The following is a 21,657-nucleotide window of genomic DNA, read 5'->3' on the forward strand; positions in this document are numbered from 1 at the left end:
CCCTCTCCTCGCCGATGTGCATGATGCTGTGTAGCATCGTTCATAACGGGGTTGAGCAATGGGTATGCTATTCTTTTAACCGAAGAACTCCTTCCTTTTTTTATTCTTATTCCTCTGATCTCACACCCGCTAAAGCGCGGAGGGACATCTCTCGTTGTATATATATTTATATATTCATCTATAAATATCATTCTCTCGCTATATATGTTTGTATACACCTCGCCCCTTCTATCTGTTGATGTTTTAACCGAGACCAAACGTCAAGTGGCACACACGTAGCAGCACTTGACATTTTCTTCTTCCCCCTTCCCTCTTCCTTTATTTGTCCTTGTTCTTCTCCCTCACAGCTTCACTTGACAGCTCACAAATGCTGTTTCTACATCTGCTTCGTTGCCAGCGTTTTGTGTTGCGCGGCTTGTGCGACCGTGTCCGTGTGAGTAAGATGATAAGTGGTGCCTCGCCAATCCCTGTTAAGGATGCACTGCTGTCGGTTCTGCCGGTCCACATAATTCGCGCCGCCGCCTCGGAGGAGGCGGCAGTCACATCTGTGGGTTCTGCACTTCGACGTCCGTCTCGGCCGCTCTTCGCACGACTTGAGTGGCCGTGGATTCGCCATCTGCCACGCAGTCGTTCTTTTGGTCATTTTATTGCCCAGCCGATCACCATTCCTGTGTACTGCGGCTTTCGCATGATTGACGGGTTAGGCCACGTGAACAACGCCAAGTACCTTGAAATCTGCGAGCTGGCTCGGTGGCATCAGTTATCGTTCCTCGGCTTGGGCCTCGGTGCGGTGCGGCGCCGTTTAGCATTCATTGTCTCGGACGTTTCCATAACTTATCAGCGGGAAATCGGACCGCGGTGCACGGTCTGTGTCGTGACGCGAATTCTTCTTGCGCCACCCCGAAGTACGATGGATGGTCCGTCGTCGTCGTCTTCATTGGAGGAGGCCTCACTGTCGGATCAAAGACGCATTTTCGTTGAGCAGGAGATTTGGAGCAGGGATGGACGTAGGCTGCACGCTGCGCTGACCTTTGCTGCCGCAATCATGGGCCCTACAGAGTACCACCAGGAGTTGACGCAGCGCTACGATCCGCCAGCATCGGCGGCGGCAACACACTCGCCCGAACGCACTCCTGTCCGTCCGCGTACGGCGTTGAACTGCGAGCACTGCTTGGCGGACATCTTGGGGCTTTCATCCGTGGAAGAGCTGCGCAGGCTGTTCGACTCGGTCGAGCATCCAAAAAGGCGCGTTTCGGATGTCGGCGACTCTGCCGCTGCTGCCGCTGCTGCCGCAGCCGAGGAAGCCGTGGCGCCCGACCAAGACAGCGCGGGGCGGCAGGAGCACATCACAAGACTCGCCCAAATCTGGCGCACATTGCGCAATCGAATGCGACATAAGACACTCGCTTCGCCTCCAACTCCGCCATCAACGTCCTCCAACGCGCCCAACACCAAGACGGACTCCAAGCTGTAATGATTGTGGTGTAGATGACGTGCGGGCAGGAAATAAAAGAGAATTTAGGTGAGGGAACAACAGCCATTATGTTTGCAATCACATTCGCATAAACAAACACCCACACATATATATGTGTATATATATGTGTTACACATATTTATAGACTTGTGTGCATGTGGTCCGTCGTTTGCCTTTCTTTCTCTTCCACGACCCCATCTGCTCCCCCCGCCCCCCCCCCTGACCGAGTAATTCTTTTAGAGGTAAGCGGTACCCATCTGTGGGGCGTGACAATCCCAACGCGCCACTTTACTCGGTGAGCACTGTCAATGTGTGGGGGGGGGGGAGGGGGAGGAGGTAGGGGGTATGTAGAGTTGTGTGCTTATCCGACACGCTGCATGCCGGATGATGAGTCGAGCGGCCCGTAGGAGGACTTCAGTTCCCCTGTGTAGCGTTGGATGGCTTGTCACTGCGCCTGTTCATGAATCAAGAGGAATCTTTGCGTGTTCTTCGAGTGACCGAATTGGCGCGTGGATTTCTCAGGTCTCTGGTGCCGAGAGCTGTTTGGCGCTGCATCTCATTCGCCTTGTTTATGCACCCGAAGAGGTCCAGCGGTTTCGAAGGCAGTCGACGCCGTTTTGAGTTTGGTGCATTTTTTTTTTCGGCTGCTGTTTTCAACACTTTTTTTTTTCGAGGTACACGTTGAAGTCGTCAAAGGAGGGGAGTCACCACTGTCAGCTCACCTTCCAAGGACGCGGGACATTTCCATATCTGCGCACCGACACGAGTAGCTCTCCACGACTGTCTCTTTGAAGTGGGAGACACGAAAAAAAGGAGGCAAGTCACCTCAGCACACCTTTTTTTTCCTCATACAAATCGTGTATCACTACGCCTGTGCGCTTGCTTTCTTGAGCTCACTGCACATCTCGTAGCGGCCCCTCCCTCAAGTGGACGGCGCGCGCGTCCTGCTGTGCGCCCCCCCCCCTCTCTCTCTTGCTCTCTCTTTTTTTCGTGTGTATTCGAGGAATTCTCTTCTCTCTCCTCCCTGGTGTGCTGTCACTACTTACAACTTTTCTAATACCCCACCCCCCCTTTCTGCCCCGCTGCTTAACAACTCCTGAAACACCCACACCCACACCCACCCACACACACTCTGGGGCATCGCCGCAATGCAGAGCACACGCTCGCCAGAATAACAGAGTTTTTTCTCTCTCTTCTCCTCATTCTTACCCAGAATCTCAGAGGGGGAGAGAAAAAAAAAGGAGGAGAACACAATACACAACACACTACCACTCAAGAAACACGCAATTAGAGGAAAGCAGAGAATTTTTTTTGGAGGGAGGGGGGGAGGCATCACAGGCTCTCTTCGTATCCAAACCGCCTCGCTTCATTGTTCTTGGGCTCTTTTCTCTTTTCATATATACACCTGACTAGTGACTCGCCGTCAGCCGTCTTGTGGCTCCACACCATCTTCATATCGTCTGCAGCGTGGAGGGATTGCATCTGTGGGTGTGTATATATCTCAATCTTGCTATTGCTATTGTTTCTGCTGCGTTTGTGTGTGTGTGTGTGTGTGTGTGTCACCCATCCGAACATTTTAAAAAGCTATTTTCGCTGTATCTGTGCACTACGCGTTTTTATCTAAGACTGTTTCTCCTTGCTTACTTCTCTCCTCCCTTCCCTGCTTTTTTTTTTACTCCGATTCATGATAGTAGACACCCACGCAAGGCTCTGTATTGCGCCTTCGAGAGCATAGCCCTGTTGGGTGGTGAGTTACAACTGTTGGAGGGAAGCGAGGAGGAGAAGAATAGAAGACCGACACATCAAGCAAGAACACACGTTTTTTTTTACTTTTAAAAACTTTTTTGTACGTTTTCGTAGTTTTTTTTCATCGTACGATCACGCCTTTACTTTACTCTCTTATCACTTCTCTCTCTATTTTTACTTTTCCATCTGACATTCATCCAACCATACGCGCGCACACACACACACACACACGAAAAAAAAGTATTGCGTGTGTGCGTCTGTGTGTGGGTAAAAAATACTTCATGCATGTGCAGCTCTGTCCTCGCATCCCATTTTCTTTTTCGCGGTGTTCATTGACTCGTTTTGGGCAGTGAAGTGTGTACGGACGCTCAACTGCTGCCCAGCAAGGGACAACCCCCCCTGCGCACGCACGCAACCACGTCTTATTGATATCCAGGCGCATAGCCACCGACGCTGTCACGCTCTGCGTATCGAACACCGAGCCTTACTTCCGTCTGCGGACGTGACGTGACGTGACACCGAACTGCATTTTCTTTCAGCCAGACATTCTTGTTTTTGGTGGGTTTCTCGTGCGTTTGGGTGAACGCTGGGGTATAAAAGAAGGGGAGACTACACGACAAGTCGAGACATCATTCCAGAAAATAGCCAAAACAAGCTAATTGGCTGGACAACCCCATCCCCTATGCACATCGGGTATTAGCACCCAAGCGAGGAGGAACCCCCCACCCACCCACCCACCCACACACACATCCACACACACACACACACACACAAGCGCGCACGTAGGTTTTTGTGTGTGTGTGTGTGCGTGTGTGTGTGTGTATTTCGAAGAGCCGCTCGCGTCCAAAAGTGTTCATCACGGCCCTACTTTACTTTTTGTCATCAGTCTACATTTTTCAGTCTTTTTCTTTTTTTTTACTGCCCGTGCCCCCCTTCTGGCCTGGATCGGATTTTTTTTTATTTGGACGTTTTCAGCGCTTCTCCTTTCCCCCCGTCCCCCTCCCCCCCCTCTCTCTCTCTGCGCGTGTGTGTGTGGCCGTGACATTTTACATCTCTGAAGTCTTCTTGAGCTCATCTTGTCTTCCTTCTTTTTTTTTCACTTCTGTACGTCTCTCTACGTGCTCCTCTATATCTCTACAGAAATACATTTCTTTCTATATTGCTTCTTCTTTTTCTTCCTCTGGTTCTTGTTGAACTCATCTAGTGTGTGTGCGTGTGTGTGCGTGCGTGCGTATCCTCTTTTCTTAGTAGCTACCCCCCCCCCTTGTTTCTGTATCTGTCGTGCATCCCCCTTTCTTTTTTTTCTTCAGCTTTTTTTTTGTTCATGGTCTTCCCCACCACTCCAACTTCACGCTCGCTCTGACATACACAAATACACGCTTCCTCTTTCTATCTCTTATAGCGTCTGCCTTTTTTCCGCCACACACACACACACACACACACACACACACACACACACACACCGTGTTGAGTCCGCCGGCGCTGCCTAGAGTGATGAAAAAAATGGACACCGGCATGTTCAGCGAAGATGCGTTGATGCACCTTCGCGTGGGTGACTTCGTTGCCATTTTCACTCATCATATGAGTGATGGCAAACTGCACTGGACCTTAGGCTCCGTTGAGACGCCACCGTACCTGCGAGATGTCGAGATCTGCCTATGGGAGAGGCAACGGGCTGAGTACTACGACGAGGACGACACCCCAACGAATCCAGAGACTGCTGAGCTAATGAAGCGCATCTCTCAAGTGAAGCAGGATCTCCAGAATAGCATTCTCCAGGCTGAAGACCTTACGCAAAGGCTGCGCGACCGCCGTGCTGCAATCATGCAGAAGATCAGTGAGGCTGACGACTACATGGCTGAAACCAAGGCCCTCCGCGATGCTGCGTGCGTCGATGTCGAGAACATATCGGATTGTTATTGGCAAGAGCTCAAGTCGTATCGTTTGCCACCCAGGATGGTATCGCTGGTCATACGCGCGGTCATGTTACTTCTTTCTGAGGATGACGCCCGGTCGTGGTCGCAGATGCAGCGCGTGTTGCGCGAATCCAACTTCAAGCGCCGCATCACGGGATACGACCCCTATATACAACTGTCTTCTTCGCGCCGAGACTACATTCTGCAGGAATGCGTGAGCAAGAGGAGTTTTCGATACGACCGCGCCTTACAGGGTAGCATGGCAGTGGGCCCCATCTACTACTGGGTTTTGGCTCAGCTCGACAGCGGCGAGGCCCTGTCGCAGAAGAACCTCGTCGATGAGGAGAAAATCACCCACCAGAAGGAGTTGCGCGGTGTGCTGAGGCAAATTAGTGAACAACAGAAACGTATCGCGGAATATCAGGAGCTCATGGACGATCTGGATGATCAGCTGCACATGTGCAATCAGAGCAACAGCGACAGCCACACCGCCGGAACACGCTCGGGGAGACAGAGTGTGCCCCGTTCACGCTCGCGCTGTCGCGTTTCTGTTGGCCACCGCTACGCCGAGAGCTTCGCCGCTCGCGAAGGGAAGGAGTACCTTCGTCCAGCTTTCTACACATGGAAGCCGACAGACCGCATCATCATTGTACTTCGCAAAAATATCGTGTGTAACTTCGGCGCCATCACCCTGCAAGAGAAGGAAGAGGGCTACAACATGAGCGACATGCAAATTCACATCCTGGACGCCGCTCTCATGCGCCACCAGCGGGCCCTCGAGGCGATGGGCGACGGCGACGAGGAGATTGAAAACGAGGCCCTGGAGGAAGACATATTCAAGCAGAACGACGAGGATAGATACGGCGAACTGCTCCACGACGAAGGCCTTCCGAAGGAGCACCAGTACAACGGCACTACCGAGGGCCAGTCGGTGCCGGAGGCGGACGACACGACTAAGGTCAGCGTGAGTGACAGCGAGGCGACATCGAAATTGCAGCGCAAATTTGATGGCAAGAACTGGCAGCGCGTTCTCCACCGCAAGCGCGACGCCATCGAGGCTGCGTTCACAGAGGACTCCGCTGAGTGCCTGGAGGTACCGGCCTACTACATCTCCATTGATGACCTCACTCTTGGGAGCCTCATTGTTGACTTCTCTGCTCAGCACGATGGGCAGCGCTCCGATGTTGAGCTGCAAGGCCTTGTGGATGCGTTCGGCTACTTGAAGGTGATGTCCCTCTACGAGGAGGACGACGTGCAGAGCGAGTCGGATGAGGGTGGCCTGGAGCATCAGATGAAGTTCGGTGGCGGCCGCTGGATCGACATCACCCCCGAGCATCGTGATGACATCAAAGCCGCTTTTCTGGTTGACACGAGTGCCGCGACCGGCGCGCGAGAGGACGAGATTGCCGTTCACGATATCCGGGCGGATGCTGGCGAGGGTCTCACTGTAGACTACTCGATGCTGGACAAGAGCCGTGATCCAGAGGAGGTGCAGGAACAGGTAGACGCCTATGCGTACCCTGCGGTCTGGGCCGTATACCAGCGGCTGGCAGGGCTGGAGGTGGCGGGGTCAAACCACCAGGTGCGCTTCCGCGGGGAGCGGTGGGCCGACATTATGCTCGGCGCCGAGGAGGCTATCAAGCGAGCGTTCGCTGAGGACACAGCAGACGCGCTCAAAATCGCGCTGGATCAGGTGATCCCCGACGAGATTAGCTATGAAAACGGGCTGACTGTACCGTATACCGTGTCCGGGTGCTTGTTGAACGGTGACGAGGTTGATGCGAGGGCAGAGGATTATCACTATCCCCGTACATGGGCGCTGTACGACCGTCTCGTTGCGCAGGCCGTCGGCGCCACATATCAGAAGAGTTTCGAGGGCGAACATTGGGAGATGGTGCTGCACGTGGCGCGTCCCGAAGTGTCAGAGGCGTTTTGCTTAGATACGGCGAAGGCCGTCAAGTCTTCGCCTAGCGACGTCCTTCTTCTCTCTGTCGACACCGACCAGGACCGCCTGCTTGTATCTTACAACATCGCTGACACGCGTCTACCCTCTGACAAGGTGTGGAAGGTGACCGGGGCGCACCTCTACCCAAGCGTGTGGGCGCTGTACTACCTGGTGGTTGCGGAGGAAGCTGAGGGAACTGAAAACCTCTCGCAGTCGTTTGACGGGGCGGAGTGGGAGGCAATCCACTCGGAGATGCCGAGGCAGGTTTGTGAGGCCTTCATAAACGATGTGGCTACCGCCACTCGTGTCGATTTGGCTTGCGTGATGATTCACAACGTCAAGACGAGCAAGAAAGGTATGACTGTTGTTTACGGCATCAATCGAAAAGAGAGGCAGCCCTCGTACGCGATGCGCAAGGCGGCGAGGGAATTCGACTATCCGGTCACGTGGAGTCTGTACGAGGCCCACAAGAAGAGCGCGCAGGCGATCAGCTTCGGCGGCACCGGTGAGCGCGAGTCTGGCGCCCTCCAACGCCGTTTTGAGGGTGACGACTGGGACATTCTTGTCGAGGGCTGTCCGGAGGAGCTCAATGACGCCTTCTGTGTCGGCGCGGCGCGTGTGCTAGGGGTGTCAAAGCAGAGCGTGGTGGTCATTGGCACAGAGATCGGCAGCCTGATCGTGAGGTACCGAATCGTGAATCCACCATACGAGGACAACGAGATAAACCAGCGCATAGAGGAGGATGAGTTCCCTGAGATGCTCAGATTGTATCGTAGCCGCATGCGCGCCAGCGACGAAGGTGAGAGAGGCGCCGCCGCAAATGACCGCGGGATGCCGAAGCTACACGATCTCAAGAAGATGCAGCCGAGGGTGTTTGATGGGGGCGCGTGGAGCTTCGTCGTGGCCAACCGGCGACCGAGTCTCCATCAGGCGTTTGTGAGGGACACTTCCGACGCCCTCAAAGTGCGCGCGGAGCAAGTAGTCGTGGAGATTATCGTGGCAGACGAGTGCGCGTTGCAAGTGCAGTACAGCGTGCTTAGCTGCCCCTCAGATGAGACAGCGACGCGGGCAACTTTGGAGGACTACATGTACCCGTTTGTGTGGAAGATGTACCCCACCAACGACGAGGATCTAGGCAAATACGGGAAGTCTTTCGACGGCGCGGCCTGGGAGCGTATTGTCGCGTCTCGTGAGGAGGCCGTGAGAGGAGCTCTCGTAAAGGACGTGGCTGATGCCCTGAAGACAAACGAGCACAATGTTGTTATCAAGTCCCTCCACACCAACGCAGAGGGACTGACGGTGCGCTTCAATGTGGTGAATGGGCCGTGGTGCAAGAAGCAGGCTGCGGGAATTCAAGAGTACGCCTACCCAAATGTGTGGGCGCTTCACAAGGCAGAAGGAGAGGGTGCCTGGGTAACCACGTCGCATCAGGTGGGCTTTGATGGCGACGATTGGGTGTACGTTCTGGCTGCCAAGCACGACGAGTTGGCACAGGCCTTCCGCGCGTGCACTAGAAAGTCCCTAGACGTAGCGGAAGAGAACATCAGCGACGCCCTCCTCGAGACCAGCGAGGATGCGCTGTTGATTACCTTTGATCTCAAGCACCCGAAGCAGCAGTCAGAGGACGAGATTAACGACAAGCTCGCCAACTGTGACTACATGCCGGTGTGGGATCTGTATATTGATCACCCTTACCATCCAGATGAGCAGAAGATGACCTCGCACGAAATCGGCTTCGAGGGGGAGGGGTGGGGCAAGGTCCTAGAAGCGCAAGGAAAGCAGCTCGAGAATGCCATGCTGCTCGACACAGCTGAGGCTGTCGAAGTAGCAGAGGACAATATCACATTGGTCAAAACAACTTTTGAGAACCAGAACCTCCTCATCGTGCAGCTCCAAATCCTTCACCCGGTGCTCCAAGACGAGGAGCTGATCAAGGAGCAGCTGGGCCGCTACCCGTACGAGCGTGTTTGGGCGCTGTACTGTCCTGAGGGTAAGCTGGCAGAGGGCACGAAATACTTCAACGGTGTGAACTGGGCGCGCACGATCGAGAGAGACAGGGACGGTGTTGCGCAGGCGTTTCGCGAGGACACAGCCGCTGCGATGAACGTGCGTCCGGAGGACGTGGAGGTGGGCGACATCCGCACATCCGACGAGCGCATGGAGGTGGAGTACACAGTGCAGACCACGAGCGCGAGCGAGGAGGTGAGGCAAACGCTGCAGATGTACCCGTACCCGAAGGTTTGGGATCACTACTTTGTCGAGGAGGAAACGGTAACTACGCTCCAGGACTGCGGGTTCGAGGGCGAGGACTGGGATTACGTGTGGTCGATTCGGCAGGATGCGATGTGCAAGGCCTTCGCGGACGGCGTCGCGAGTGCGCTGCAGATTGAGCCAACGGACATCCAGGACATTAACATGGAGAAGGTGGAGGATGGCATTGTGCTCGGGGCGAACGTGACGCATCCGTTGACGCAGGACTACGAGACGATTCAGCAGGCGCTGAAGGACCATGCGTTCGAGGAGTTGTGGGCGCTGTACGAGACTCGCCCGTACGACCCGAACAGAGTCGTGCGCACGGAGCACATCATTTCCTTCGAGGGTGACGAGTGGGGCACTGTGCTGGAGAGCAAGGGCGAGGAGGTGGTGGCCGCGATCCGTGAAGATACGGCGAGCGCGCTGGACGTTCTGGAAGACGACGTAGTGGTCGTGCAGACGAGTGTGGAGCCTGCTGAGCTGACCACCAGCGTGATGGTGAGCCATTCAGCACTGCAGGACGATGAGCTGATCAATGAGCAGCTGTCCAAGTGCGAGTACGAGCGTGTTTGGGCGCTGTACGCAGACGCGCTGAGTGCGAGGCGCAGGCAAGAGGATACGACTGGCTTCGGCGGCACCGGTGAGCGCGAGTCTGGCGCCCTCCAACGCCGTTTTGAGGGTGACGACTGGGACATCGTTGTCGAGGGCTGTCCGGAGGAGCTCAATGACGCATTCTGTGTCGGCGCGGCGCGTGTGCTAGGGGTGTCAAAGCAGAGCGTGGTGGTCATCGGCACAGAGATCGGCAGCCTGATCGTGAGGTACCGAATCGTGAATCCACCATACGAGGACAGCGAGATAAACCAGCGCATAGAGGAGGATGAGTTCCCTGAGATGCTCAGACTGTATCGTAGCCGCATGCGCGCCAGCGACGAAGGTGAGAGAGGTGCCGCCGCGAATGACCGCGGGATGCCTGACGAGACGACGGTGACTACGCACCAGGACTGCAGGTTCGAGGGCGTGGACTGGGATTACGTGTGGTCGATTCGGCAGGATGCGATGTGCAAGGCCTTCGCGGACGGCGTCGCGAGTGCGCTGCAGATTGAGCCAACGGACATCCAGGACATTAACATGGAGAAGGTGGAGGATGGCATTGTGCTCGGGGCGAACGTGACGCATCCGTTGACGCAGGACTACGAGACGATCCAGCAGGCGCTGAAGGACCATGCGTTCGAGGAGTTGTGGGCGCTGTACGAGACTCGCCCGTACGACCCGAACAGAGTCGTGCGCACGGAGCACATCATTTCCTTCGAGGGTGACGAGTGGGGCACTGTGCTGGAGAGCAAGGGCGAGGAGGTGGTGGCCGCAATCCGTGAAGATACGGCGAGCGCGCTGGACGTTCTGGAAGACGACGTAGTGGTCGTGCAGACGAGTGTGGAGCCTGCTGAGCTGACCGCCACCGTGATGGTGAGCCATTCGGCACTGCAGGACGATGAGCTGATCAATGAGCGGCTGTCCAAGTGCGAGTACGAGCGTGTTTGGGCGCTGTACTGTCCTGAAGGTAAGCTGGCAGAGGGCACGAAATACTTCAACGGTGTGAACTGGGCGCGCACGATCGAGAGAGACAGGGACGGTGTTGCGCAGGCGTTTCGCGAGGACACAGCCGCTGCGATGAACGTGCGTCCGGAGGACGTGGAGGTGGGCGACATCCGCACATCCGACGAGCGCATGGAGGTGGAGTACACAGTGCAGACCACGAGCGCGAGCGAGGAGGTGAGGCAAACGCTGCAGATGTACCCGTACCCGAAGGTTTGGGATCACTACTTTGTCGAGGAGGTAACGGTAACTACGCACCAGGACTGCAGGTTCGAGGGCGTGGACTGGGATTACGTGTGGTCGATTCGGCAGGATGCGATGTGCAAGGCCTTCGCGGACGGCGTCGCGAGTGCGCTGCAGATTGAGCCAACGGACATCCAGGACATTAACATGGAGAAGGTGGAGGATGGCATTGTGCTCGGGGCGAACGTGACGCATCCGTTGACGCAGGACTACGAGACGATTCAGCAGGCGTTGAAGGACCATGCGTTCGAGGAGTTGTGGGCGCTGTACGAGACTCGCCCGTACGACCCGAACAGAGTCGTGCGCACGGAGCACATCATTTCCTTCGAGGGTGACGAGTGGGGCACTGTGCTGGAGAGCAAGGGCGAGGAGGTGGTGGCCGCGATCCGTGAAGATACGGCGAGCGCGCTGGACGTTCTGGAAGACGACGTAGTGGTCGTGCAGACGAGTGTGGAGCCTGCTGAGCTGACCGCCAGCGTGATGGTGAGCCATTCAGCACTGCAGGACGATGGGCTGATCAATGAGCGGCTGTCCAAGTGCGAGTACGAGCGTGTTTGGGCGCTGTACTGTCCTGAGGGTAAGCTGGCAGAGGGCACGAAATACTTCAACGGTGTGAACTGGGCGCGCACGATCGAGAGAGACAGGGACGGTGTTGCGCAGGCGTTTCGCGAGGACACAGCCGCTGCGATGAACGTGCGTCCGGAGGACGTGGAGGTGGGCGACATCCGCACATCCGACGAGCGCATGGAGGTGGAGTACACAGTGCAGACCACGAGCGCGAGCGAGGAGGTGAGGCAAACGCTGCAGATGTACCCGTACCCGAAGGTTTGGGATCACTACTTTGTCGAGGAGGAAACGGTAACTACGCTCCAGGACTGCAGGTTCGAGGGCGTGGACTGGGATTACGTGTGGTCGATTCGGCAGGATGCGATGTGCAAGGCCTTCGCGGACGGCGTCGCGAGTGCGCTGCAGATTGAGCCAACGGACATCCAGGACATTAACATGGAGAAGGTGGAGGATGGCATTGTGCTCGGGGCGAACGTGACGCATCCGTTGACGCAGGACTACGAGACGATTCAGCAGGCGCTGAAGGACCATGCGTTCGAGGAGTTGTGGGCGCTGTACGAGACTCGCCCGTACGACCCGAACAGAGTCGTGCGCACGGAGCACATCATTTCCTTCGAGGGTGACGAGTGGGGCACTGTGCTGGAGAGCAAGGGCGAGGAGGTGGTGGCCGCGATCCGTGAAGATACGGCGAGCGCGCTGGACGTTCTGGAAGACGACGTAGTGGTCGTGCAGACGAGTGTGGAGCCTGCTGAGCTGACCGCCAGCGTGATGGTGAGCCATTCAGCACTGCAGGACGATGGGCTGATCAATGAGCGGCTGTGCAAGTGCGAGTATGAGCGTGTTTGGGCGCTGTACGCAGACGCGCTGAGTGCGAGGCGCAGGCAAGAGGATACGACTGGCTCCGGCGGCACCGGTGAGCGCGAGTCTGGAAGGCTGCAGCGCGTATTTTCAGGGGACGACTGGGGTGTTGTGCTGGAGGGTTCCGCAGAGGTCGTTAAGGACGCATTCTGCAAGGGCGTGGCAGATTCTGTGCGAGTCCCGAAATCGGACGTGGTGGTCCTCCAAGCGGACGTCGGACGCTTGATCGTTGACTACAGGGTTTCCCACTCGAATATGGAGGACAAAGAGATCAACGAGAACGTCGCTGCGCATGAATTCCCTGAGCTGATGGAGATGTACCGCGCGCGACTGCGCGGCGCGGCGAGCCGTCAAGTCCCAGAAGGTGAGGATGTCTCTGTTGCCGACAACGGTGACCAAGCGGAGGTCTCGCAGGGGTACGGGGTTGTAAGGTTCAGTGTGGGCTTTGAAGGGGCTCTCTGGGAGCGGATAGTGAGGATGTGCACCGATAAGTTGGTGGATGCCTTCCGCATTGAAACAGCCAATTGTCTCGGCACTGTACTAGACGACATTCATGTTGTCGAGTGCGTCGTAAGCGCGCACATGCTCCTGGTGCACTTCAGCGCTCGCCACCACAAGAGTGTCTCTGTGTCGACGCTGTCCGTCAAAATCGATGAGCATCCCTACAAGGATGTGTGGGCCCTCCACGAAGAGGCGGAGGTGGCCCTCGCAGGCACCGTTCCTGGTGTTATGGTCAAGCAACTTGGCGGCGTTCACAGGGACACCGCGATGAAGACACACCCGGGGCGTCAAAAAGGCCTTCACGGAAGGACACGACGGAGGCGCTCCAGATCGATACGGCAAAGGTAGTCGTGGAGGAAACCGCTCTGGGCATTCTCATTATGCGCTCTCGTGTTCAGGGGTTGACCATATCGGAGACGAACGCTGTGCAGCTCATGGACAACGATGCCCACCGGGGGAGGTGTAGGCGCTGTACATTGCTTGTGGTGGGGCAGACATCCGCGCTTTGGCAAACCATGATGCAAACGGCTCTACCAATAGAAGCAGCAGCCATATCTCGGCTCGACGAGCTGAGCAACTCGTTCTGGAGGAGAGCCTGGGTCCCCAGTTCTCAGGCACACACACACACCGGCACAGGGCTCTCACTGAGGCGCGCCTTGGGCATGTCAGGTGCACAACAGAGGAAGACCAAGCCGAGAAGGTACGGAGCCACAGCCGGGAGTCGACCGGGCCTCTACACCACACCATGTGACACATTTTGCATCAAGTGCACGCATTTTCTTCAGTCAGCTGAACAGCTCGGCTGTTTCTCAAGGACTGGGGCCCTGTCCTCTCCTCTCCTCTCCTATTTGTTAGACTTGCCTCTCTAAAGTGAACTCCAATGAGGCTGGTCTTGAACCACACATATGATGTGTGTCTCTCCCTTTCTTTCTCCTCCCCCCTCCCCTCCCTCCCCCCTCCCCTTCCCCCCCGATTCTACTATTGCTGCTGTTGTTTCTCTTTTCCTTCCGCCTTGGGAATGTTTTCGTCTCTCTGTGGTAACTCGTGATGTGCCTTTCACTCGAAGTACTCCGCACTGGTTTTAGTGGTACGCAACGGCGACAGCAGCTATGGAGGAGTGTGTGTGCATGTGTGCATGTGTGCATGGGTGTGTACGATGTTTTCTTTTCAAATTCGTCTCTCGCATGACGAATTTGTCCATCCGTGAGTGTTGGTGGGCTTGACGCATTGTGTCATCTTTTTTTTTCTTGATTCCCCCCCCTCCCCATTGTTGTGCGTGCGCTTTCTTTTTTTTCACCGCACAGGTGTCCTTGTCGTTTGTGAGTCTCCTTCCCTCTCTCAACAAAAAAAATCGAAAGAAAAACTGTATTCCACTCGCTCTTCGCTCCTCTAAAACACACACACACACACACACACATATATATATATATATATACAAAGTACGTGAGCAATACAAATACCCCGAAGTCGATGATGTGAACGGACTACGACATGCACCATTCGAGGATGATATATTGAGAATATCGTTTAGGTGACCAGTTTCTGTGTGTGTGTGCACTTGGTACAGATGCGTAACGCTTTCTCTTCGAAAAAAAAATTGTTTCTAGTCTTGATTGTATATTTTTGGGGCATCCCATCATTTGATACTTTACAACCGTCGTTAAACTCAAAAACACTTGATGTCTCCTATTTCATTGTCTGTCTGGCAAAAAAAAAATATCTTCAGCTTCTTCAGAGAGAGCGTTGTGCTCTGGTATACGACTCCCACTTTGTCATGTGACCCGGTGCAGTTATGCTGCCCCTTCTCATTTTTTATCTTCCGATGCCGGAGTTCCCCACCCAGCCGGCTCTCTCGTCCTCTATCCCACCCACGCTCTTCTTCTCAAATATCTCTTACTCGGTGTCAACCCCCCCCCTACTTTCCTTACTCGTCGTCGTGTGAGAGTAAAATTTCTTCATTCTGCACGGTGGTCCATCAATTGTAGCCAGTCTGTATCTGTCCTCGATTTTTTTTTTGATTTCCATAGGGGTATCACTCTCCATCTCTTTTCTGAGTGCTCGATTTATTCGATATTTTATCATCTCGGCTCCACTTGTTTGTGTTCGTCCGGTCACATCAATATCTTCTTCTCTATACACGCGTACGGGACACACACACACACATACCGTCAAATCACAAGATGTCTGAGCAATCTAGCGAGTTGTGCTTTGAGGAGATGCCGCCCGTGGCGGAGCCGACTCCGACCCCGACTCCAACCGGCTCCGTGGCCGTGAAAAACACCACGGATTTGCACATTGGCGACTACGTCGGCTTCCAACGCATCTCGCCGAACAAGGATTGGAGGGTGTCTCTCGGCAAGGTGATTGGCTTCCCGTCGCCACTTACCGTAAAGGTCGCCTGCTTTGACCCTCTCAATGAGGCAACAGTGACGCAGGATCCCATCTCCGAAGAGGAGGTTCGCCGAAGGGCTGAGAAAGAAAATAAGATGGTCATTTGGCGCAACCGCGAGGCCCTCCGGGAGGATCTCGCCCAAGCGTCCGCCAAGGAGAAGATCGCGACGGAGCGCCTCTTCGACATGCGCGAGAAGACGGTGTCGCGCCAATTGACTACCGGTGATGGGGTGAAAAGATCGCTTGAGGACCTCGACAAAGTCCGTGGTGGTCTCCGCACGATCCCATCAAAGGAGTGGCGCGCTTTGCGCAACCCCTGCCCTCCGAACACTGAGGTGCTGGGAATGATGCGCTCCGTGATGCTCATTCTCTATGAGGACAGCGCTTCTCTCTGGGAGGACATCCAGAATGTTATGAGCCGACCGGATTTCATTGAACGTGTGATGAGCTGGGATTGTACTGTTACCCCAATGTCCCTGGCACGCCGCAGGAGGGTTGCTGCGCTATGTGCCGGCCAGGATGTAGAGGGCACCACTTCAGGAAAGAAGCGCGCTCGCTCCAAAACTAAAAGCCGGGCTTCGGCCGGCCCACTCCTCGTGGCGGCGCAGAGCTCTGGATCGAGCAGCTTCCCCACCCTCGACCAGTGCATGCGCGCCTGGATCAACGCGCAGATGGCCTGCTCTGAGGCTGCACGCGAGCAGGAGATTGCGATCAACCAGTGTTTCGCTGATCAACAAGAACAGCGCGTGCTGCTGCGCGAGATCAACGATATGCGTGTGGGCATCTCTTCTATTCAAGTCCAGATGCTGGAGATGAAGAACAGTATTTTGGGTATCGACGACTCACCAAAGCCCATCATGCCGCTCGAGTCGTATCCCACCGACACCGTTTTCTACAAGCGCACGCACCCAGGCCCTGATGGTCGCTTTATGGCTGAGATCATTCTACGCGATGCCATCATCGTCAACTTTGGCTCTACGCTTGAGGAGGACGAGGATGGCTACATCCGTCTGGACGCCACCCAAGCGGATATCCTGCGCAACGCCATAATCAGCGCCAACGTGCGCCACGATGCGCTGGAGATGGAGGAGTTGCTGGAGCGCAAGGAGCGTGAGGAACAGGAGATGGCTGATCTCAAGGCCCGCATCCAGTTTCTGCGCAGTAAGCACTCGCTTACGGCGGAGGAGGAGGAGGAGCTGGCGCAGCTGGAGAAGCTCTACGCCGATGCCGAGCGCCGCCACCTTGCGACGCTATCCCGCATTGCCGACTTGTACGCCTGCGGTCGGGGTGCGCGCGAGATCACGCTGGCAATTAAGCGCCCAGGGTTCTGCTACACCCGCCTGCATTGCAAGATGTCCGGTGACTGGGGGATGATCCTCAACGACACGGATCGCTACAACGGGATGGTCTCTGCGTTTTGCGATGACGTGTCGACCCTTCTGAACATTCCTGCCACCTACGTGCTTGACATTGACGCTTCCTCCGGATCTTTGCTAATCGACTTTACTGTAAAGCACGCCGGCGACATGGACGATGAACAGCTGCAGGACCTCATCAACAAGGGTGACTTCTCCGCCCTTTGCATGTTTTATGAGAAGGTCACATTCAAAAAGACGTCGCCGCTCAACACAAGCCAGCAGCAGGAGGCGTACGATCTAGAGCAACGCCTCTCTGCGCCGATGTCTATCTCCGGCATGGGCTTGAAGCAGACTCTGGCAGACTACTACAACGCCGATGGCACACTGGATGAAGAGTTCAGTGAGGAGGTGAAGGCGCACCCGGACTACCGCAAGGCCATCATCACAATCCCGCCTCTCCGCGAGGACTACGACATTGTGATTGTGCGTGGCGCTGTTGAGCAGTCTGTTGAGGATGATGGCGAGGAGCCGGACGCGGCGATAGCGGCGAGCGCCATATTGCCAGCGAAGGAGGTTCAAAAGGAAAACGCGGGAGGTGAGATGCTCGGCGCAGTGCAGGAGAGTGAGGGTGTTACGGAGACCACGCCAGTCACGGAGACTTATGGTCACAACATGGATAAGCCCGAGGAGGCCGCCCTTGCCGGTGCTGCAACTGACATGGAAGGCACCTCGAGCGAGGTCGCCGCGGCTGCCGAAGAGCAGAAGGCGCACGCCATTTCCAGCAACATGGCGTAGTCTGCCGAGACCTCGTCTACCACGGGGGTGGGTGGGGGGGGGGCGGGGCCGTAACCGAAGGCGCTCTTGTCGAAGAAGTCTTTCGAAGCTTTGTCAGAGAAATGGACGTCCATCGATCGCGTAGCGTATGAACATCAAGTTATCAAACACAGACGTCATTACATGACAAACAAGAAAAGGCGCACTGAAGCAAATACAGCGACGTGTACGAATGACCCGTGTGCGCAAGGGTAGGGTCGACTAGCATGCTTCATCGCTGATGTCTTCTTTTTGAATTTTTTCCTATATATATATATTTATATATAGGATGGTCGGAGTGTTGTGTGTTGTGAAGCGATCTATGGAAAAGTGTTGTGCGTGTGCCTGTGTGCGAATGCTGGGCTGGAAGGGGGCGCTCTCTGTCGCTTTTTTCTCCCCTTCTCGTATTTGTGACGTCGCCTTCTCTTCTCCCCCATTTTTTTTTTTGGAGCGTATCCATGTTTCTCTTCCCCTTCTCCCTCTATATGTATGTTATGAACGGTTGCTGTATCTCCCCCCCCCCCCTGCCCTTGCCGTCGGCTATACACAAAACTTTCGTCTGATAGGATCATCTCTTTATGTTCTTCATAGGTCTACAGACACACATCCGTAGACTAGTTTGTACGTGTTTTATATTTGTGTGTACGCACCTCTTGTATGTTTGTATATCGTGCGCAACACGAGACAAAGGGGAAAAAAGCGATGGAAAAAAACCGAAGGCCCTCAGTTGCCACCCCCCCCCCCGCTCTCTCTCCCCCCGACAGCATTTTGTTTCTTCAGCTGTTAAATGTATGTGTGTCAATGTGTATGCTAGGTGTTTGTGATGTATGAGGAGATAAGGCCGCTTGTGTGCGTGTGTGTTTGTTTATATTTGCGAAGCTCCAGTGTCTTCATTTGTTTTTCTATCCCTGTACCTCTTTCTCCGTTTACGTGACGTTTTCTGATTTCCGTTTCTTCTACATTTTTTTTGCGTGCGGATGCGTCTCCCCCTCTCTCTGTGGGTCTATGGATGTGCGTCTGCGCCTATCCTTGGCTCCTCGTCCTGTGTCTCTCCTCTACCCCGGTGTACTGCCTGCCTGCTGCCCCTCAACACCCAGCGGGGTGCGAAGATATATGTCATGGACAGATGGGGTTGCTTGCGTCGTTGTTGTTGATGTGAATGGGCCTGTGGTGACTCCGCCTCGCCCCTCCCTTCCTCCCCCTCTTCCTTGTCCTTTGTTCCCATCGAGTAGAGGGGGAGAGGGAGGGAGGGGCGAGGCGGAGTTCAGTCGTGTTTTCTTCATGTCGTTTATTCTTTTTCCTTCTTTTTTTTCCATGTCGTCATTGATGGATCCTTCGTATTGTCGTGTGGTTGTCTAGTGAGCTACAGAAAACCACAGGTTGTACCCCAAACATCATAGCCTACCGCAGCGAAGAGCTCTCTCTCTCCCTCCTTTTTTTCCTCCTAGCGCAAATATGTTGAACCAAGGGTGTTATGCACGCCTATATACTTCCAACTAGGCTAACTAGAGACACAGCTTCTCCCTCCTCCTTTCCTCCTTTTCTTTCTCCTTCACTTTCACCCTACCGATCAGATTGCAGGCGCGCACCTCCATGCGGTAATCTCTGCGTGTGTGATCCCATTCGCATTCACATATTTCTTCCTCTTCCTCTGCTCATTATCAACTGCGAAGAGTAGACACACACACACACACACAGAGACACTTACTCTTTTTCTCCTTCACAAGGGGAGTTGTAGATGGGTAGAAAATTTTCACGCATACACTTCTTCTGCTTTTAGTGGTTCATGTTGCTCGCCGAAGGTTGTAGGAGACGGATGGGGGGGGTGGGGAGGCAGCACCTCCTCTCTGATCCGTGTTAAACGACACTAGCGGAAAAGAGAGTTAGACGCAATAAAGTGATGGTTTGTGGCCTGAAGTGCCTGCCAAGAGGAGGGAGGGGAGGGGGGGGGGGCCGAGGCTCCGTTCCCCCCCAATCCACGCAAGCAAGCAAGGACACAAGCGGACGTGCACGTACTCCCAACCTGCCTCCCTCCACACACAGGCACGATACAAGGCGACGACAACGGTTTTGTTGGTGCCAATGCCCCCCCCCCCCCCCGTGAGCGATAGGGACAGCCAAACCTCATGTTTTTTCTTTTATAAACATTCTAACCTTCTGCACTTCATCTTTTTTTTTTTCGCTTCCTTCGTTGGCTCTGGTTGGTGTCGTGCTGCTTGTCTGTGTGTGTGTGCGTGTGCGCGCGTTATTCGCCTTTGGTGCACGCTGGATCGCAGCATCAAAGAAGTAACGGCTGGCTGTGGCTGGTAGTGGTGTGGGAAACGCGACTTGGGACACAGCTGCCGCCTTTCTCGGATTCCCATCGCTGCTGCATTGGTTGCGCTGCTGGTGATTTCTTTATCCCGCCACGAACATCATCAACATCATCGCCGCACATCATTCTCTTCCACGTCGTCGTCCCTCCTCCTCATCCCAGGCGCGACTGACGATTGACAAGAAATTAATTGAACTAAGCCCACAATTGCTCACACGCATTGATAAAACTCCGGTCGTCGTCAATACTTTTGCGGTCCACTACATTGGAGAGAGCGGTGTAAAAAAAAAAACAGAGAGAGAGAAACACAAATTAGGTCACTCCACAAGACTTCCCTGAAAGGGCGGACAAGGCTACATGCGAACTCGAGGACTTGCTGCGCAACGCTTTCATGACAAGGGGTGCTCTGTGGGATTTATTGCGTCTCCCAGCGCACCTGTAGTCTGGTGTAGCTCGTCACGATGGTACAGCACTAGGCTCAGTCTTCGCACCGCGTTCGACAAACCAGGTCGGTTATCAGCCCCGACCAATTTCTGTGTCGCGCGCCGCTGCGATGTGCTTCATGTCTCCGTCTGCTCCCCTTTCTCGTCAAAATCGAGTGCCATGTCCAGGTGTGCCTTGTCTGGCTGCTCTCGGTACGCCTCCAATGCCGCCCGCAGCGGCGGGAAAGACATTGACATTGTGGACCAGGAGAAGCCTGTTCACATTCGCGTAGCGGAGCAGAAGGACAGCCAAATATATACGTACAGTGAGTACGTCGAGAAGCACGAGATGGAGGAGCGAGCAGGGCGGACGATGAGCGAGGCTGTGGATGAGATGCGCGACAACCCGGCGTGGATGCTATGGGCACTCGGGTTCCTGACACTTGGTGTAATGACGGTTGTTGTGTCCATTCGAATCCGCCGGGAGCAGCTACGCTTTGACCCCAAACTCCGCGCAGTGAAGTCCTTCGATAGTCCTGAGGGGCCCAGCATTGGTGGGCCGTTCAGCTTGGTTGATGTCAATTCTGGAAAGCGTGTCACCGATGCGGACCTGAGGGGCAAGTGGCTCTACATCTACTTTGGGTTCACAAACTGCCCTGATGTGTGTCCGGAGGAGATGGCGAAGATGGCCCGTGTTATCCGCCACCTCGACAAGAAGGTAGGCAAGGACTATTGGCAGCCTATCTTCATCTCCCTCGACCCCAAGCGGGACACGCCGACGAAGGTACGCGAGTACTTGAGTGACTTCTCGCCACGCATCATGGGTCTGGTGGGGACGCAGGAAGAAGTCGAGGAGGCGGCCCGGCAGTACCGTGTCTACTTTGCCATCCCAGACGAGGAGGCCATGTCTGACGACGACTATCTGGTGGACCACTCGATCATCATGTACCTCATGGATCCTGAGGGGCGATTCTCGGATTACACAACGAAGGAGTTCCAATGGTTTGAGAGCTACAGCAAGCTGCTGCGCCGCATGATGGACCACGAACGGCACAAGTCAACAGAGGAGCAGCGGCGGGCGCAGCGTGGTGAGGCGCCGTTGGCAGATGGTCAGGCACCTGCTAACTTGAAAGTTGCGAATGTAGCGTCGATGGTCGACAACGCGGAGGCCGAGGCGGCACAGCAGACGGCGCTGCAGAGTCAGTCAAGGGGATTGTCTTCACTCTGACCTCGAGCCCGTTAACTACGAAAAAACAACAGAGG

The 21,657-nt window shown here is 55.1% G+C and overlaps 4 protein-coding genes across 4 annotated transcripts; all 4 read left to right on the plus strand.

Moving 5' to 3' along the window:
* Window positions 1–367: 367 nt before the first annotated feature.
* Window positions 368–1,474, plus strand: JKF63_04246 (uncharacterized protein; the record flags this gene model as incomplete). Its single annotated transcript, XM_067900238.1, has 2 exons — window positions 368–499; window positions 530–1,474. 2 exons carry the CDS (start codon window positions 368–370, stop codon window positions 1,472–1,474), a joined length of 1,077 nt encoding a protein of 358 aa, XP_067756422.1.
* A 3,282-nt stretch (window positions 1,475–4,756) lies between these two features.
* Window positions 4,757–13,444, plus strand: JKF63_04247 (uncharacterized protein; the record flags this gene model as incomplete). Its single annotated transcript, XM_067900239.1, has 1 exon — window positions 4,757–13,444. The coding sequence occupies one exon, from the start codon at window positions 4,757–4,759 to the stop codon at window positions 13,442–13,444; it is 8,688 nt and encodes a 2,895-aa protein (XP_067756423.1).
* A 1,868-nt stretch (window positions 13,445–15,312) lies between these two features.
* Window positions 15,313–17,640, plus strand: JKF63_04248 (uncharacterized protein; the record flags this gene model as incomplete). The annotated part of the gene is made up of 1 exon (XM_067900240.1): window positions 15,313–17,640. One exon carries the CDS (start codon window positions 15,313–15,315, stop codon window positions 17,638–17,640), a length of 2,328 nt encoding a protein of 775 aa, XP_067756424.1.
* Window positions 17,641–20,575: 2,935 nt separating this feature from the next.
* Window positions 20,576–21,622, plus strand: JKF63_04249 (uncharacterized protein; the record flags this gene model as incomplete). The annotated part of the gene is made up of 1 exon (XM_067900241.1): window positions 20,576–21,622. The coding sequence occupies one exon, from the start codon at window positions 20,576–20,578 to the stop codon at window positions 21,620–21,622; it is 1,047 nt and encodes a 348-aa protein (XP_067756425.1).
* Window positions 21,623–21,657: the final 35 nt, after the last annotated feature.

Source organism: Porcisia hertigi, chromosome 26 (genome assembly GCF_017918235.1).
Source record: "Porcisia hertigi strain C119 chromosome 26, whole genome shotgun sequence".
NCBI lineage: Eukaryota > Euglenozoa > Kinetoplastea > Trypanosomatida > Trypanosomatidae > Porcisia > Porcisia hertigi.